This window comes from Triticum urartu, chromosome 7A (genome assembly GCF_056163025.1).
Source record: "Triticum urartu cultivar PI428250 chromosome 7A, HENAU_Tu73, whole genome shotgun sequence".
Classification (NCBI taxonomy): domain Eukaryota; kingdom Viridiplantae; phylum Streptophyta; class Magnoliopsida; order Poales; family Poaceae; genus Triticum; species Triticum urartu.
Genome location: NC_141879.1, coordinates 629,736,111 through 629,755,300, shown reverse-complemented (window position 1 = coordinate 629,755,300; position 19,190 = coordinate 629,736,111). Strand labels below are relative to the sequence as shown.

Sequence of the window (19,190 nt, the reverse complement as noted above, 5' to 3'; positions counted from 1 at the left end):
TTTTCTGTTTTTTTTTGCGCATAATCAGACTTCAACTTGACAAGCAGCAACTACAGAGCTCAGAGTTAAGATCTGCAGCTGCACACAGTACAAACACATCAGGATCTCCAAATAAGCGCTGTTCTGGATTGAAAAAAGACCCTGATGCGCCTGAATATCTCCATACAAACACATCAGGAACTCTGAACTGAAGCAGAGAGACGTAGTAATCAGAAGCCATGCCTGGGCCGACTCGGATTCAAAAACCAAAGTGCGCGTTTTAGCTATGCCGGCCTGGGCCGACTTCGACTCGGATTCAAACACTTCACTGCCTCCCGCGTCCTTATTTTCTTGCTCGCCGTGTTTCCCCAAATCCCGATCCATCAGACCACGCCCTCCGATCAGCCTCCCTCGATCCATCTTCCTCTCTCTCTCAGTGCCGGATCGTTGCTCCTCGATCAACTCCGCGGCCGCGACCATGGCCGGCACCACGGTGCTCCCGCCGTCTCTGCTCCCGCGCCGTAGCGCCGCCGCCTCCGCCGACCTGCACTCCTGCTCCTCCCGCGTGCGCGTGAACCCTGCCTTGATGGCGAACCCCGCGGCTGCCAAGAAGCCAAAGCGCCCCGGATCCATGCGCGGCGAGCAACCGCCGCCGGCGAAGCGCCTACGCGGTGCCTGCTCCGGGGGCGAGCTCCATGTCGCCGTCCCCGCCAACATCAAGAACGGCAGCAAGCTTCCGTCTCCCGTCAGCGGCAAGGATCTGCTCCACTCCTCCGCAATCAAGAACCAGGTCGCCGAATCTCCGGCTGCCGCGACGCAATCGAAGCCGCAGATGAGCATGCGCGAACTGATCGCGAACGCTCGCCTCACCATGGCTCGCCTCGACAAGGCTCGCTCTGCCTCCAAAGAAGAGGCCAACCGTCGGCAGGAGATCGAGCGCAGCAGAGCAGAGGCCCGGCGAAAGATGGAGCAGATGGCGGACACGGTGCAGTTCAACGACCCCTGGATCCATCACTCCGACGTGACCAAGTCCCCTGAGGAGCTGCTCAAAGCAAGACAGCACGCATGGCGTTATCAAGCTCACCTCCTCGAGATGGCTCGTCGACGGGACTTTGCTCAAGCGATGCAAATCCACGGATGGCTGCAATCCACGGGTGATCGAAGCAGAGGAAGAAATCATCAGCAGTGCAAGCTTCTTGGTGCTAGTCTTGCATCAGAGGAAACAAAGCAGAGGAACCAATTCCTTTCTTGAGTCCGTGTGGGTGAGCCTTCGAGTTAAGCTAGTCCTTCCTAAACCATTCACACATGAGTTTCATTTAATCTTTGCATCTCTAGGTTCTGCACTTAATCACCAAGATTTCTAGTGTTCTTTCAATCCCTTTCAGTCATTAGTAATTTTACAAGAGTGTCAGCAGAGTCTCCATCTAGCTAGGCAGCAAAAACCTTGTTAAGATGTGTACGGCATAGTTACACTACATCCACACCTGGTCCTAAGTAAGGGTTTAAGTAAATAAAGGGCATTTTCAATAAATCAAAGTAAAGCAGATGAGCCTAAAAAGGAAGCTCATGTACTGCAATTCCGGCACGAGACAGAGCGTAAAACGCACTCGCCGCAAAATCCAAAATGCCCGTTTGCTACCCGGCTTGTAGCAGGAAAAAAGGAGTAGAATTGAACTTGTCGATACACACAGTAATCATGTGAGCTGCCTAGCGTCTGGAGACTATGCTGACCCTCCTGTAAAATTAATCTTGGCTGACTTGGATTCTTAGGCATTGGCGTCGTGGTGAGTTAAAGTTGCAGTTTCTGACGAGTAGCATTGGTTGGTGAACTCTTGTGTGTATGTGTGAGTGAAGCTTTGAGCTAAGCAAGTCCTTGATGTACCGACTATCAAGTCATACTGTAATCAATTTTCGATATGAATGAGAAAATTGTTGATCTGAATTTTGCAGAGCATCTGAGTATTCTTTTCGTATCTATTTATTCTTGTATGCTTCTGTGGCTTCTTAAAGCATTCTGCTGCTCTAGTCGGAAAAGTGTGTACTGAGGCACAGATCCAATGAATTCATCTCTGATTTCACAATACTTCGTTTGACGGGACTTTGCTCAAGCGATGCAAATCCACGGATGACTGCAATCCACGGGTGATCGAAGCAGAGGAAGAAATCATCAGCAGTGCAAGCTTCTTGGTGCTAGTCTTACATCAGAGGAAGCAAAGCAGAGGAAGCAGAGTCGGCAGTTTTCCAGTAGCTGAGAAAATCAGAGCAAGCAAAGGATGGGATGGATAAGATACAAGTTGTCAACTATGTTATCTACTAGTTGCAAGTTTGTAGGAGTATTTCACTGGCATATTTTCCAGTAGTGCGAGTGAGATTCTGGATTTGGCCATTAATTAGTGTGCTTATGATCACAATTGGTCAATTAATGCAAGGGATTTGATTCATGTAAGAACATTGGATCTCTTTCTACGTTTTCATCTGTTGTATGTTCCTTCCTAATAACAATTCTTTTCATGAACAAAGAAGATTACTGCTGTGCTTGAACTATTCCAAATCACTGTTATTTTTCAGGAGAAGAACAGATATATGTCCCCGTCTAGAAAATTTTATACCACAACAATTCAGAATTTATTTGTCGCATCAGGAAGGCGCCAAAAAGCATGTCTCCTGAGCTCCTGAATCCTGATGCATACATGCATCATTGTTGCCAAGTGCTCATGTATACTTGCTGTCTGAATTTTGCAACTCCTACAGATTTCGTTTAGTACAGTTGCTGTATATGCCAGGCCAGCAATGGTGCTTACTTCATTTAATTAACATATTCATTGGCATGAATCCCCTGAGTTAAGGGAATTACAATGCATCATACCTCATCTGAAGCTTTATAAAGATAGGACTTCAGTGAGAGACAACACAATATTATCCATGAAGCTTCTATTAAATTTTAGTATATTTTCAAGTTCATAAGCTAGCGGCTTCTACAAATGATGATTCGATGATCTGCGTGACAAAGAAAATGGAAGATCTTAATATTATATTTGTATACTGTTAGCCATATCAATGTTTATTGCAATTTCATTAGTGACGAGGATATATTGTTCATGACTCTGGAACAGCAGGCCTGCAAGAACAGAATACAGAAAATCCTTGACAACAAAGAATTAGTGGAACTTTGCATGCGCACAGGAGAAAATTACCCAGGATTCACAGTGTTCAATTACTTTCAGATCGTGGATGCTACAGATAATTTCTCAGAGAAGAGATATCTTGGATCTGGTGGATTTGCTACAGCATACACGGTATTTGTAAGCAAATAGAAAGGAACTAATTATGTAAATGCCTATGATGTCTAAACTCTATTTGCAATCGTTGCAGGATCAGTTGCCCCATGGACTTGTGGTTGGCATCAAGAGATTCGATCACCGTGCAATGTTATCTTATTTCAGCAATGAACTGCAGCTTGCTAGGCTTCGGCATACCAATGTAACAAGGTTACTATTCTGATTTACCGTAATTGATTTAAAAACTATTCTAATTTGATTTAGAGCAAAATATAAATCTTATTTTATCTGAAAGTTTGTTGTTTCAACATTTGGCAGCCAGAATAAAAGGGCCATTACTAGACTGGTCTAAGAGACTCAAAATAATCAAAGGGTTAGTAGAGGGGCTTGTTTACCTGCACAAGCACCCCATGCTATCTATTGTCCATAGGGACTTGAAACCAAATAATATTATCTTGGAATGTGACATGACCCTTAATATTTCTGATTTTGGATCAGCTAAAACCCTGAGTCCAGACGTAACAGAAGAGCATACATGCAGGGTGGTGGGCACTAGGTAAGAAGCTACCTGCCTCCTGATTTTTCAGTCACTGGGTCATATGTGCTAATATTGCAGTTTTCTCATCCCCTCTTTTCAGTGGTTACATAGCCCCGGAGTACGCATCTCGAGGGGTTTACTCTCTGAAGACGGATGTGTTCAGCTTCGGCATCTTGGTTCTGGAGACCATTAGCGGACGAAAGAACACCATACTCGACAAGCGAGGGGATACCGTCGGCGATCTTGTACGAGATGTGAGTGAACATAAATTCCAGGCGACATCTCTTACAGTTCTATGACTGTTCTTGTTAAAATGTTAATAGTCGGCCCATATATGTATGTAATTATGTATGAATTTGGATTCAGATTGCATTTCTTTAATGGCAACTGTATTGAAAAACATTTCAGGCCTGGTGTATATGGAAGGACAGAATCACAGAAGGCTGCATGAGCTCGTAGATCGATCACTAGGGCACGGATACGACATCGCCGAGGTAGTGATGTACGCTCAGGTTGCGCTGCTCTTGCTCTGTGCTCAGGAAGATCCAGTGGATCGCCCTGCCATGACGGATGTTGCTGCAATGCTGAGCTCTGAAAGCATGAGCTTACCAATGGAGCCTAAGGAGCCTTCCGCGCTGAGTGAAGGGGGTGCTGGTGAAGATACATACATAAACCGATCAAGCCGGACAATAGACATAACCATAACGAGTTCAGCCACAGTGCTGACTAGAGTTCGCTTCATCATAGACCCGGAGGTTTGATGCGACGAAAAATGTTCAATGCCACATATGGTTGGAATTGGAACGTGTGGAAGGATCATGGCCTTTTTATTGTTCAGAGCAATGTGCAGGTTTCAGATATTAAGATCAGTTTTGTTAGTGGAGATAAACTTTTTTTAAAGGTAGGCCCCGACCCCCGCGTCGCCAACCCTAGGCGACACGAGGGGAAACCGCGCCACCGGCCCTCGGCACCTCGCCCTGATCTCTCCCTCCCGCCGTCGCCCGAGTTCACGTCGGTGAAGCCCAGGCTATGGGCTATGACGGCGGCGGCGGGGTCTTCTTCCCTCGCTCGCTGTGGAGTCCTCTTATGGCGGCGACATGGACTTCCGTGACCCGGTGGCGCGGTGCAGCAGGATCCCGGCGGTGGACATGGCGGCGGCGCGACCTTCCCGCGGGGGAGGCGCCCCTGTGGCGGCGGCCGGTATCCTTGATCTCGTCGGGCCCAGCTGGGTTTTGGAGGGCCGACGGGTCTGGTATATAGCGACAGGCTGGCGTGGTGGGCCTCACAAAGCTGGCTGCTTTGGCACCATGGTGGTGCCGCGACCGGTCCGGTGGCGGCGGCTGGATCCTTTTGGTCTAGTCTCCGGCAGAGAAGGCGGTGATCCGTGCACAAGAAGCTGGATGAAGTTCTTCAAACAGATCTGGGTGAAAACCTGCTCTTGGCTAGATGCCAAGGGTGGCGATGGCGGTGCTCTACGGTGTCGTTCCCTTCTTGAAGGCATCATCGTGGAGAAGCTCTAGACCACTATCTGCTACCTCCGGGGGAAACCCTGGATCGATAGTTCAGAAGACGGCGGCGCGCTTGTGTTGTTTCCCCCTTGGGGGCGTCATTCTTAGAGGTGTACACGAGCTCGAGGGACCAGTGGACGACATCTTTGGTGGAGCGGTGCTTCATCCTACACATTGATGGTGACGGATCTCGATGGCATGGCGCCATGGAGATTAGGCGTCTGATGTGTGACGATGGACTCATGCAGGAGGGTGACGCTGTCTGGTGTCGTGGTGGCGTCGATGATAGAGAGGCCTGGCATGGTCATTGCGTCAGTTTCTGCTCTGAAGATGGATCGATAAAAGACAGTGGTAACGGACCTTGCAGTGTGCGCATGTGGTGCCCACTGGACCGGTGTGCGATCCAGTCCGGGTATGTGTCTAGGATGGGATATCTGACTTTAGATGTTAGGCTTTGGTGCGATGTCTGTTTGGTATTAGGCTCGGACATTTGGCACCCCTTTATCAAGAGGATAGGAGTAGCAATAGGTGTTGCCAAGATGGTTGCTTTAGACATACTGATGTACTACTTTATAAGGTCTACATGAATAATTAATAATATGGCTGCATGTATCGCCCAAATAGGGGTACATCCTCTTTAAAAAAAGAAACGAAGATAAACTTGTTTATGTGGTACACGACTGATTATCCATCAGCTACATCAAGTTATAAATGAAATATGTTCCACCTTTAAACCTTTTGTTGTTGTTGTCCTAAGCCAGTTTTAGCAAAATTTAGCATCTTATTGCTTATGTTTTGGAACAGTTATCTCCATAAAAAAAAGGCCTCTATATATCAGACTTTTGTCCACATGTTTCCTTTACAAAATCATAAACACTCCTGCTTGGGTACAACCCTCCCCCTAACACATCAACAGAGAAGATTTCTTTATACCCTTTCATAGGATGGTCTTTCTCTTAAAAAACACGTCGTTCGCGCCGAGCACACCGATACACGGCATGTGTATATATTACCCGTACACGGCCCGACGCGCGTGGCATACTCAAACTCTATTTGGCGCCTTCAGTTTTTTTCTTTTCTTTCTAATCTTCAAAAAAGCTGAGCCACGAGAGATTCCCTCAAGGTTTACTTCAAGTTATAATAATGCTCACTTATTTTTCTTTTGACTTCTTATGTGGCAAATGTACCTTCTTAATTTTTCAGGCCGGTTTATTCATGTTTTTCTACTAGGTCTTGTTCTGTTTTATTTTGATTATTTTGTGTTCTTTTTTATTTCAATTATATGGTTTCTTTAATGCCGAACCTGATTTGAATTCGGTTATTAAAACAAAAAACCAATTTTAACTGTACTTAACAATAAGAACTGTAAAATTATTTTTTGGGTTTCGGCGGTATTTATGCCCACCCCTAGTCGCCTAGTTGGGTCGAGGCCTAAGCAATTTTTTTCTATTTTTTTCTTCTCTTCTTCGCTAATTCAATTTCTCCCTTTTGAACTTTATTATTATTTTCAAAACATGTTCAAGAATTTTAAATGTTGTTTAGAATACCAAAAAATGTTCTGGTTTTCAAATAGTTTTTACAATTTCCAAAAATGTTCCGTAATTTCAAAAATTATTCCTGTTTTTGGATTTTATGTTCATAAATTTAAAAAATGTTTGCATTTTGAAAAAAGTTGATACATTTTTAAAAAAGTATGTGGTTTGCACTTTGTATTTAAAATTTTCATCAATTGTTGGGTATTTGTTAATATTTTTGGAAAAAATGTTCAAGTTTGTAAAAAAATCGTACACAATTTGAAATTCCAATATTATTAACAAATTTTAAGAAATGATTAGGACATAACAAAATGTTCGTGTTGATTGATAATGATGGAATTTGTAAATAATAGAATCATTTAAATTAAGAAAAACAACATGCTCACGGATGCACCCGTCTGGCCTACTTTGGCACACTTCTCTCAACTTGACAGATATGAAGTAACTGAAATAAAGAGATGTGCTGAGGTGGCACTGCTTTGTGCCCAGGAAGATCCAGTAGATCGGCCCGCCATGACAGATGTTGCTGCAATGCTGAACTCTGAAAGCATAAGCTTATCAATGGAGCCTAAGCAACCCACTGTGCTGATCCATGGGTGTGCTGACAGAGACACGACATCGACATAAATGGGCCGATCAAACAGGACAATAGAAGTAACCATATCGAGTTCAGCTCCAATGTTGACCAGAGTTCGGATCATTCTAGACCCGGAGGTTTGATATAATGGAGCACATTCAGTAGCATATATACAATAAAAATGTAAGCGAGGTTTCTGAGCCAAAAGTGATACTTAGCCGGCATGTTCAACTTCAGAATAATCAGACTTCAATTTTATTTTATTTTTGCGCATAATCAGACTTCAACTTGACAAGCAGCAACTACAGAGCTCAGAGTTAAGATCTGTAGCTGCACACACTACAAACACATCAGGATCTCGAAATAAGTGCTGTTCTGGATTGAAAAAAGACCTTGATGCACCAAAAGATCCTCTTTGTGTGTCTGTGTGCCATTAGTTGAAGCAGAGAGACGTAAGCAACTCAGAAGCCATTAGTTGGAAAGAGGGAAAGATTCATCTTATACTCGGATTCAAAAAAGGTGCCTGGGCCGACTCGGATTCAAATTATTTGCAGCCACTTCTCTGTCTCCCGCGTCTCTTCTTTCTTGCTCGTCCCCGTCTTCCAAATTCCCGATCTATCTCACCTCGCTCTCCACCGCATCCTCTTCCTCCCTCCCGCCGGATCCCTACTCTCGCGATCATCGTTTGATCGTTGCTCTCGCGACTCCGCGGCCGCGACCATGGCCGGCACCACGGTGCTCCCACCGTCTCTGCTCCCGCACCATAGCGCCGCCGCCACCGCCGACCTGCACTCCTGCTCCTCCCGCGTGCGCGTAAACCCGGCCTCGATGGCGAACCCCGCGGCTGCCAAGAAGCCAAAGCGCCCCGGATCCGTGCGCGACGTCCAACCGCCGCCGGCGAAGCGCGTACGCGGTGCCTGCTCCGGGAACGAGCTCCATGTCGCGGTCAACGCCAACATCAAGGACAGAAAGCTTCCGTGTCCCAGCAGCGGCAAGGATCTGAAGAGTCCGACATGCCTCCACTCGTCCGTGACTGTCGCGGGACTAATCCACGAGCACCTATGGGACCGGCGGACCGAGTCCCTTTCGGTTCGGCGGGGGCGAGGGTCGCACGAAGAGCGGATCGAGGCGAAGCACACGAGCAGTTTACCCAGGTTCGGGCCGCACGGATGCGTAAAACCCTACTCCTGCTTTGTGGTTTGTATTGAGTTCTTGCTCGGGAGCGCGGAGTGCTACAGTACACCCCAGCAGCTAACGAGCCCGAGCGTGAGTGTTCTCTTTCTCCCCTCTCCTCCCCCTCTACGTTGCGCATGGGCCTCCTTTTATATGCTCAAGGGGTCACCGACAGGTGGCAACGTAGACAAGGGTAAAAATGGAAAGGTGTTGCGGTTGGTACAGCTACCTGCTACAGTGTATCATACCTAACCCTGACGGCAGGGGGCCAGGGCATTAAATGCCCGTCTGCGTCGCCTAAATAGTGCAAAAGGGACCGTCAGGGACGCCACCGCTCGCCACAATGGCAATCTTGTCAGCGCCGCTTGCCACCGCGCACCGCTGGCTGCACAGCCTCCCGCCACGTACGCCTGGAAGGGTCCCAGAGCGACACGTTGGTGGATGTGCTGGAGCGCGGGCACAGAGTGGTGGCTTGCCGCGGCAAGCGCCTTGCCGCGGTCGTTGTCTTGTCGCGTCCGGGAGCTTGTCGCTCACCGGGCCTTGCCGGGACGCGTGGCGCGTCACGGCAAGTTCCTTGAGATGCCTTGGTTGGCCTTCCCGGCAAGCTCCTCTTGCCGGGGTCTTGTCTCCTTGGTTTGGATACTTTGTCCTTGAATGGCTCCAAAGGAACCACGGAGGACCTTGGCGGTTACCCGGCAAGCCTTGCCGCGGGATGCTGCGACTGCCCGTGCACAAGTTCGGGATACTAGGGTACTCCTACTCTAGTACACCGACAGTGACCAAGAACCAGGTCGCCGAATCTCCGGCGAGCACGACGCAGTCGAAGCCGCCGATCAGCATGCGCGAACTGATCGCGAACGCTCGCCTCACCATGGCTCTTCTCGACAAGGCTCGTGGTGCCGCCGAAGAAGAGGCCAGCCGTCGGGGCGACATCGAGCGCAGCCGAGCGGAGGCCCGGCGAAAGGTGGAGCAGATGGCGGACACCGTGCAGTTCAACGACCCCTGGATCCATCACTCCGACGTGACCAAGTCCCCTGAGGAGCTGCTCCAAGCAAGACAGCAAGCATGGCGTTATCAAGCTCACCGCATCGAGATGGCTCGTCGACGGGACTTTGCTCAAGCGTTGCGAATCCACGGATGAGTGCTCAAGTGATGGAAGCAGAGGAAGAAATCATCAGCGGTGCAAGCTTCTTGGTGGTAGTCTTACATCAGAGGAAGCAAAGCAGAGGAAGCAGGGGAAGCAGAGAAGATGAAGCAGAGTCGCTAGTGCTAGTTGCAAGTGTGTAGTAGGAGTATTTCGCTGGCCATCAATTAGTAGTGTGAGTGAGATTCTTAATTTGGCCATCAATTAGTGTGCATTATGATCACAGTTGATCAATAATGCAAGGGATTGTTCTATGTAAAAGCATTGGATCTGATGTATGCAAGTAGCACCAGATCTCTTTCTATGTTTTCAATCTGTTGTAGTAGTATGTTTTTTATGTAAAAGCATTGGATGTGATGATCCCATCAAGAATATCACTTCTGTGCTTGAACTAGTATTCCAGATGACTTCTATTTTCCTGGAGAAGAACAGATATGTGTGCTTGCTGAACTCCTGAATCCTGATGCAGAATCTACTTGTCGCATCAGATCTCTTTCTATGTTTTCCGTGTGTTGTATTTTTCAGTCTGTTGTATGCAAGCATTGGATTTGATGGATGCAAGCATACCACGAAGATCACTTCTGTGCTTAACTACTATTCCAGATGACTGCTATTTTCCTGGAGAAGAACCGATATTTTTTCTCGAATACGCACGAGTATGCGTATCATTCATTAAAGGAGAGGGGGGAAAAACTCCCCAAATATTCACGCGGGCTACAATATTTACAAAGAACACTCCCGAATCCACCGAGCACTAACTCCTATTACATGCTACTCACTGGCTGTCCGTTCGCTACCTAACTCTTCAAACCCTCTAATGTCGTCTTTAAACAAGCCAGCTTTCGCCCAGAGCCTCCCTTCCTCAAGTAGCCGCTCTTTGACTCGTGGCAGAGAAACTGGAGCCCCATTGAACACGACGTCGTTTCGATGCTTCCAAATTGTCCACAAGGCGAGGATGCATTTTGCCCTAGTTGATTTCCTGCCCGTCGGGTCCCGATCCTGCCTCAGGCACCAAGCACTCAAAGATTCATTCTGGAGTGGCTCCAGCTCCCGAAGCCCTGTCGTTCGGCTTATCTCATGCCAGACCTGCCGTGCAAACACACAGCCAAGCAGTAGGTGCTGCAATGTTTCTTCCTGTTGATCACAGAGGGGGCACGCATCCTGATGGGGTAGACCTCGTCTGGCCAAACGATCCGACGTCCAACAATGCAGATATGTTGTGTGAATTTTACACCTCAACAATGCAGAATTTATTTGTTGTGTCAGGAAGGCGCCAAAAAGCATGTTTCATTCAGTACAATTGGTGTATATGCTATTTTCCTGGAGAAGAACATATATGTTGTCTGAATTTTGCAACTGCTGCAAATTTCATTCAGTACAATTGGTATATATGCCAGACTAGTTTCATGTCACACTGCAAAGAAAATCAATAGTACTTGACGGCAATGGTGCTTACTGCATTTAATTAACAAATTCATAGATATGGATCCATTGAGGTAAGGGAATTACAATGCATGATGCATCATCTGAATTCAAACTACACGGCTTCATTCCAAATCAACTCAGCTACAATGAGAAACGTTGGCAACATCCACAGGTATTGCAGTTCTTCCTCCTCCTCTGTACCTTCAGCATCATCCGCAGCTTCTCGGCTTTTTTTCCTGAAGAGAAATCACGAGTGCGCACTTTAACACGCTTGGAAATGGAAAAATTAGCTCTGCTCTGTACAAGTTTTGTAGCTCCTGGGGTGACATATTATTTTTCCTCTGTGAACGCCAGTACTTTGTTTGTATCTTGTGTGCTAATAAAGGGGCTTATTTGTAAGAGCTAGACCTCCTTTTAGCATAGCTTGGAATGTCAAGATGATGCAGGCACAAAACAGTCCTGAACTTGTAGCAGCTCTGAAGTTCAGGGTTAATATTGATGTTTCCTTCCCTAAATAGCACTTGTCATCAGTAGTTAAATGAACTAGTTGTTTTTCTTTTTTGTTTTACTTCTGAATCGCAACTTAATATATTTTTGGATGGAGTCCCGCCGCTACATATTAACTGAACTGTGCAACATTTTTAGAAAAATAACTGGTTTACTGGACTTCAACATCCAATGAGGATATAAGTGAAATTCAACATTAACATTCAGCATATTCAGCGCAACAACGTTAAGAAAAAAATCAGCTATTGCAACTTACTGAATTCAGCATCATTTTGTTGGGGATGCATCTTTTTTGTAATGAATTCAAGATGAACATCTATCAAGTTCATATCTGTTATCATCAATGCAACAAGGAATTTACTCAGGAAAACATTTAGTCTCTACACAAACAAGCTCATCATCAACGCAAATGTTGCAATGCTTCTGCAAAACACGGAATCGCTCAAGGATTTCAGAAGGTTAGGGTTTTCAGATAAGAACTCACACAATTTGTACTACTCGTAGATATGGTAGGGGCACCATCAGGGAAAACAAAATTGGCGGATCGTGGTACATCCGCGCAGTGGTGGCTTGAAACCTGGGATCTATGCCACTCGTTGGAGCTAAATTCATCCGTCGGGGAATAGTCGTCACCTCGGAGCTTTGAACCATGGTGGAGGAGAGCAGATCCCTGGCAATATGGTGCGCCATCTGACCGGATTAGGAGCAGGTGGTGATGGGAGGTGTTGCAACGGTGTTATAGGGGCGTGATCGCATTTTCCTAAATTTATTTCAGGCCATCAGGGTTCAAGTCCTGACTTACACTGGTGCTCACATTCTCCTGGATTTATTTTACATCGTCTGGTGATGTGTGTTCAGTGGAAAGAGACGTTAACCTTCGACTATGAAGACGTCTTTGGCGACTTCGTCAATCTCAAGATGATGCTCCGGTTCAGCACTCGGAGGTGCTTACAGGGGTCGTATTCAAGAAGAAAAAGATGCTTATAGGGGTATGGTGTGTGCGTGAGTTTATAGGAGTGATTTTATGTGTGTATGTTTAGAGCATCTCCACTCGTTCGGCCCCCCAACGCACCCGGCGATCGCGTTTTGGCGTATGCGCCGGCGGTTTTTTCGCCCTGGGGGCGATCCAGTTCCCAGCCGCGCCCCCAGGTTTCGGCCCCCAGACGCCCATAAATTCAAACTTGTCTTTCCCGCAGCCAAAAAGCGCCACAAGTTCGGCGATCATTATGACACAGTTCGGCGATCACCATGCCATACTTCGGCGATCAAACATAGACGAAAGTTCGGCGATCAAAAGAAAGGGCGCGTAGACAAAGGAACACATCAAACGGCGGGCTCCTCTTGCGTGAGACTGGCCGATGTCGGCGTGCTCGGCGTCAGTGTACTCGGCGTCGGCGTGGCTTCTGCATTCGGGCTGGTGGTCGGCGGCGTGGCTTCATTGCTCGGGCTGGGCTCGGCATTGGTGTCGATGTGGGCTTAGGGGTGGTGGTCGAAGCCGGCCCGCACATCTGGTTCAGGATGAGTCCGCGCTCCGCCAGGCACCACGCTTTGACTTGCTCGTCTATCTTCGACATGTCTGCCGACATCAAGAACGTCAGGTCGGTGTTCCTCTTCTTCGCGGTGACGTTGGTCCTGAGAAGGTCAAGCTTCACGTCCTGCTTCGTCATCAAAGCCGACCAGCGCGTGTCGGATTTCTCCTCCCTCTTTGCGGCGCTGTTCTTGGCGTCGACGATGCACTACTCGATCGACGATTGCAACTGTTCGGCAGCAGGTGCCACGTCCCTCGCCATCTTGGCTCTTTTGTTGCCATCAGGGCGCCCATCCGTCGTCCCAGGGTAGGCGCGTCCGGCTTGTACGTCTCCTTGGCCTTGGCAAGGGTGAGCCGAACCTCCCTCCACTTCTCGCACGACTCGATCCTGGAGAACACGTGAGGGAACTTGAACTCTTGGTCGTCGCTGTTGTCCTGGCGAAACATGTTGAACATCCGAACCATCTGCACAGCCGAAGAACAAGAGTCGGCGAAGTGCACGGCGAAAAAGAGCTGAGCCGACGGGCTGGGCATACCTGACCCTCGATGTTGGAGCCGCTTTCCGGGCGAGCCGCGGCCTCCTCTACAATCCCATGTCATTTGTTGCAGGGCACCTGGATGATCGCCCAATGGTTTGACATGGCTGTGTCACCGCGCTCCATGTGGATGGTGGCAAAGTAGGGGTCGACCAACTTGCGCTCGTCAAACGCCGTCTTGATCCTTCTCCAGTACGTATCGGTGTTTTGGTTCACGCCGGTGATCGAGTCGATGCTGACTGTCTTCCATGCTTCGGCGAGGCACTCGTCCTCCTTCGATGTCCACTTGACGCGAGGCTCGCCCGGCCTGGCATTGGCCGCCTTCTTCTTCTTCCTCCCTTTCATCGTCGGTGCCGGCTCCGCCTCCTCCTCCGCCTATTCTTCCTCCTCCCCCTCCTCATCGGCGTCGTCGAGATCGTCATCCATGTCGGCGTCCATCGTGTCGTCTTGTGCGTGGAACCCGGGGCAGGAAGCGGCAGCGACCGAGCCGCTCGTGATGATCTCGTCCATTTCGGTGCCGGTGTTATTGAACTGTGGCGCCGAACCGTGTCCAAACGGCAGGGCGCCCCGGTGTAGAGGAGGCGCAGGCAAGGCTGAGTACGTAGGCGGCTAGTAGATGTACTAGGTGTTGAGGCCGGTGGTGAATGCGGGGGAGGGAGCGCGTTGGTCGGGGTTGAGGCCGGAGGGCGAGGCACGCGGCGGCACGCCATGCGGGAAGGTGATGTTGGGGTTGAACCCGCCATGCGCATCACCGTCGAGTAGCCGGGCGATGGGGCGTACCCCCAATGCGGCGGGGGCGGCGAGAGGTTGGCCGGCGACGCGACACTCGCTTGGCTCCCCCACGTGGCATGTGGGCCGTGGCCGGGCGACAGGTTCATCATCCCCGCACGAGACGCCTCTGCCTGCTCCGCCGACGCCACCGCCTCCTGGCACTGAACGTCCACACTCCACTCGGCATTGGTCACGCTCGGCGGTCTTGCCAGCGGCACCCTCGGCTTCCTCTGCTTCGGTTGGGTGGCATCAGCGACGCGAGGGGCAACATATTTCTTCGGCGGCATGGCGATTGGTCCGATGAGGAGAATGGCGGGAACGGCGGGGGAGAAGCGTGATGTCGCTTGAACTACGTCGGTATTTCCCTAAAGAGGAATGGATGATGCAGCACAGCTACGGTAGGTATTTTCCTCGGTTATGAAACCAAGATATAATTCCGGTAGGAGAACCAAGGAACATTATGTAAACGGTACCTCCACACAAAGAACAAATACTTGCAACCCGACGCTTATGAGGGGTTGTCAATCCCTCTACAGGTAACGGTGCCAGAAATTGTCAAGTTAACGGAATAAAAATTGTGTAGATTGGATAATAGATCTTGATAAAACATAAAATAAAATAAGTAATAAAAAAGTGCAGCAAGGTATTTTTGGATTTTTGAAATAATAGATATGAAAATAAAAGAAAATAAAAATAGATCTCAAAGCAAATATGATAATTAATAGACGCGGGGGGGGGGGGCGTATTTCACCGGTGGCTTTTCTCAAGAAAATATCATACGGTGGGTAAACAAATTACTGTTGGGCAATTGATAGAAGATCGAATAATTATGATGATATCCAAGGCAATGATCAATATATAGGCATCACACCCAAGATTAGTAGACTGACTCCTGCCTGCATCTATCACTATTACTCCACACATCGACCGCTATCCAGCATGCATCTAGTGTATTAAGTTCATGAAGAAACGGAGTAATGCAATAAGAACGATGACATGATATAGACGAGATCTGTTCATGTAGGAATAGCCCCCATCTTGTTATCCTTAATAGCAATGATACATGTGTGTCTTGCTGCCCTTTCTGTCACTGGAAAAGAACACCGCACGATCGAACCCATCACAAAGCACCTCTTCCCATGGCAAGAAAAATTGATCTAGTTGGCCTAACTAAACCAAAGATTTGAATAAGAAATACAAGGCTATAAATAATCATGCATATAAGAGATCAAAAGAAGACTCAAATAATATTCATGGATATAGATCTGATCATAAACTCAAAGTTCATCGGATCCCAATAACACACCCCAAAAAGAGTTACATGAAATAGATCTCCAAGAGACCATTGTATTGAGAATCAAAAAAGAGAGAGGAAGCCATCTAGCTACTGCCTACGGATGCGTAGGTCTATGATGAACTACTCATGCATCATCGGAGAGGCACCAATGAGGATGATGAACCCCTATGTGATGTTGTCTAGATTGGATCTCGTGGTTCTGAAACTTGCGACTGCTGGAATTGTGTTTGTGGACTCCCCTAAGATTTTTGGAATAATATTGGGATATTTATAGAGCAAAGAGGCAGTGCAGAAGGCCACCGAGGGAGCACAACCCCCTGGGCATGCCTGGGCTCCTGGGCGCGCCCAGGTGGGTTGTGCCCACCTCGGGCCTCCCCTCTGGTACTTCTTTGGCCCATGTTGTGTCTTCTAGTCAAAAAAACTCTTCAAAAAGTTTCGCTGCATTTTGACTCCGTTTGGTACTAATATTCTGCGAAGTACAAAACAAGCAAAAAAACAGCAACTGACACTGGGCACTATGTCAATAGTTAGTCCTAAAAAATGATAAACAATTACTATAAAATGATTGTAAAACATCCAAGAATGATAATATAACAACATGGAACAATAAAAAATTATAGATACGTTGGAGACGTATCAACATCCCCAAGCTTAATTCCCACTCGTCCTTGAATAGGTAAATGATAAAAACAAAATTTTTAATGTGGAATGCTGCCTAACATGTCCATCACATATTCTTTTCTTTTATAGCATGGACATTTGGACTTTTATATAGTTCAAAGAAATAATCTAGTTTTGACATGAAGATTTCAATACTCAAGCATATCAATAAGAAACTATGTCTTTCAAAATATCAGCACTAAAGAAAGTTATCCCTAGCCCATCATGCTCAATCATTGATTCATTCATGAAACACACTCGCATATTAGCTACATCCAATGCTCAAGTACGATCATAGTGCCCATTGGTTGGTGCTTTATAAGAGAAGATGGTGACTCAAATAGAAATAAAAATTGCATAAATTAAATAAATAGGCCGTTCACAGAGGGAAGTAGGGCTTTGTAGAGGTGCCAGAGCTCAAAGTTTAAATTGAGAGATAAATTTTTTGAGAGGCATACTTTTACCGTCACCAAAAACGACCGACTAATTCCCAACACTTTCCATGCTAGATATATCATAGGCGGTACCCAAACAGAAAATAAAGTTTATTCCATTTTCCACCATTCTTTCACACTGCACGACTAGTCGTATCCACGGGTGCCGTCCATACCAACACTTTTCAAGGAATTTATTATTTGATAACATAAAGTAAATTTCTTTTTCATTTCGGGACTGAGCATCCCTATTACCGTCGCACTCTCGTGCAATGACAAGTGAATAAACACTCATCTTGAGAATAACACATCTAGCATGAAAAAATTTAGTCACCCCCTGCCGCTTCATGAGCGGTACAAGCACACAAAAAGAAAATTTATTTTGAAAATTAGATATGGCACATACAAATTTGCTTAGAACAACACGAAAATACCACATATAGATAACTATGGTGGACTCATATGACAAAATTGGGTTTAAATATTTTGGATGCACAAATGGAGACTAGCAAATAGATTGAGAAGCAACCAACCAAGAAACAAAAAATTACATAAGCGAGCATTAAGCATAACTAACACTGAATAATGCACCACAAGTAGGATATAATTTCATTGCATAACTATTGACTTTTGTGCTTGCATAGGGAATCATAAACTTTAACACCAATATTCTTACTAAAGCATAATTACTCACCAATATCACTCACATATCACTATCATCATATCTCAAAACTATTACAATGAATCAAGTTTATTTTGTCCAATAATCTTCATGAAAGTTTTTATTATATACCTCTTAAATATCTATCATGTTGGGACTAGTTTCATATATTGCAATTGCTTGACAAGCTCAAACAAATCTAAGTGAAGAACATGTGCATTTTTTATTATTAAGAGATGGCATTATTTTTATTAAGAGATGGCATTATTATTATTAAGAGATGAAATTTTTATTATTAAGAGAGCGCATTTTTTTATTATTAAGAGATGATATTTTATGTTTATTAAGAGATTGCTTTTTTTATCATGGCATTTTAACATATGCCTTTTTGTTTTTTTGTCTATGGGAAAAGTATTCTCTAATTTTACAATGGCAATTTTCATTTTTTTTCTTCAGATCATGAGATTTTTATAAAAAAAAGTTCCTCTGCTTTTTATAAGAAAGTGTATTCTTTACAAATCATTTTTACATGTGTTTTTTTGTACAAAGGAAATTATAACTGAGTCTGGAGGCCTGGAAGCCGAATGTGGGAGCTAAAGGGGCCGTTGGTTCGCTCGATCCCGAGTTCCCAACGAATGAAAATGTTTGCTGGTCGATCGACTAGCTAAAGAATGAATCGGTCGTTGGAGCCTCACTCCCCGGCGACCGATCGCCAGATATTGGCGTCCTTATTTTATCGCATTTACTATGCCCCCTAGTAAAAACAAAAAACTTGGCGAGATTATGAGCTTCAAAATTGAAGTTCCTACATTCATGAATGAACTTGCATGACTGAAAGCCAGCCGTTCGATCTGCTATTTCTTCTATAATCGCTCCATGAGGACCTCCGGTGCCCTGCTGGCTACTAAATATCATTCACCCCTTGGCAATCAGATGCAACATATATTTTCCGCAAACCGAGATCCCCAGCAAGAGCCGTGGATTCCCGGCAAGCATAAGCTTCTAGGATTTTGAGATCGGTAGTTCCTCGAAACACTATCGCGGAGGATCCGAAGTATGCACCATGTTGAATTGCTGATGTTTGTAGGTTGTAGCTGCCACTCCTCTCTAACCATATCTTATTTCAGTGGAAGAGTTTTCTGTGTGTGTGCTAGAGGGAATGTGTTTTTTGAGAGAGAGAGAGAGAGAGAGAGTGGAACATGGGCCAAATGGGCCACCTGGAAAAACCTCGTGGGCTAGAACGCAACCGAAGTCGGTTCGCTTCATATGCCCCGTGCTCCCCGTCCCGTCCCGCCCCATATTCCCTCTTTCTTGTCTCCGAAAAATTAACCCGGCCAGATCAAGAAAAAGAAGAGAAAAGAAAATACCCCGGCTGGCCTGAACATATTTCTCCTCCTTTGAGTGCCGAGTCAGCTAATTTTGAAATGCCCTAACCATAGATGATCAGGCACTGCTCCTATTTGCATCAAGTAGGCGGCACTTGGTGTGGCGAGCTTGGCTGCGTCGCCAAACTTCGCTCCGGCGATGATGTCCGCTGGCACGCGCACTTTTGCCACCGGCTAGGTCCTGACTGGTGGCAACAATATGCTTGATCTACCATGTAGGTTTTTGATTCTCAAGTTAATAGATGTGCTGCTGC

General features: G+C 46.6%; 2 protein-coding genes and 1 long non-coding RNA gene across 3 annotated transcripts in view; all 3 read left to right on the top strand.

Moving 5' to 3' along the window:
- The window catches only part of LOC125518113 (putative cysteine-rich receptor-like protein kinase 20), a 74,817-nt gene that overhangs the window by 2,879 nt on the left and 52,748 nt on the right, over positions 1–19,190 (top strand). The gene's annotated exons all lie outside the window — the stretch shown is intronic.
- On the top strand, positions 3,637–4,673 carry LOC147960796 (uncharacterized). The gene is made up of 3 exons (XR_015610033.1): positions 3,637–3,813; positions 3,896–4,049; positions 4,204–4,673. It is a non-coding gene; the product is annotated as an uncharacterized LOC147960796 (long non-coding RNA).
- LOC147960795 (uncharacterized) lies at positions 8,136–9,729 on the top strand. The gene is made up of 2 exons (XM_087531398.1): positions 8,136–8,421; positions 9,365–9,729. The coding sequence occupies exons 1-2, from the start codon at positions 8,136–8,138 to the stop codon at positions 9,727–9,729; spliced, it is 651 nt and encodes a 216-aa protein (XP_087387524.1).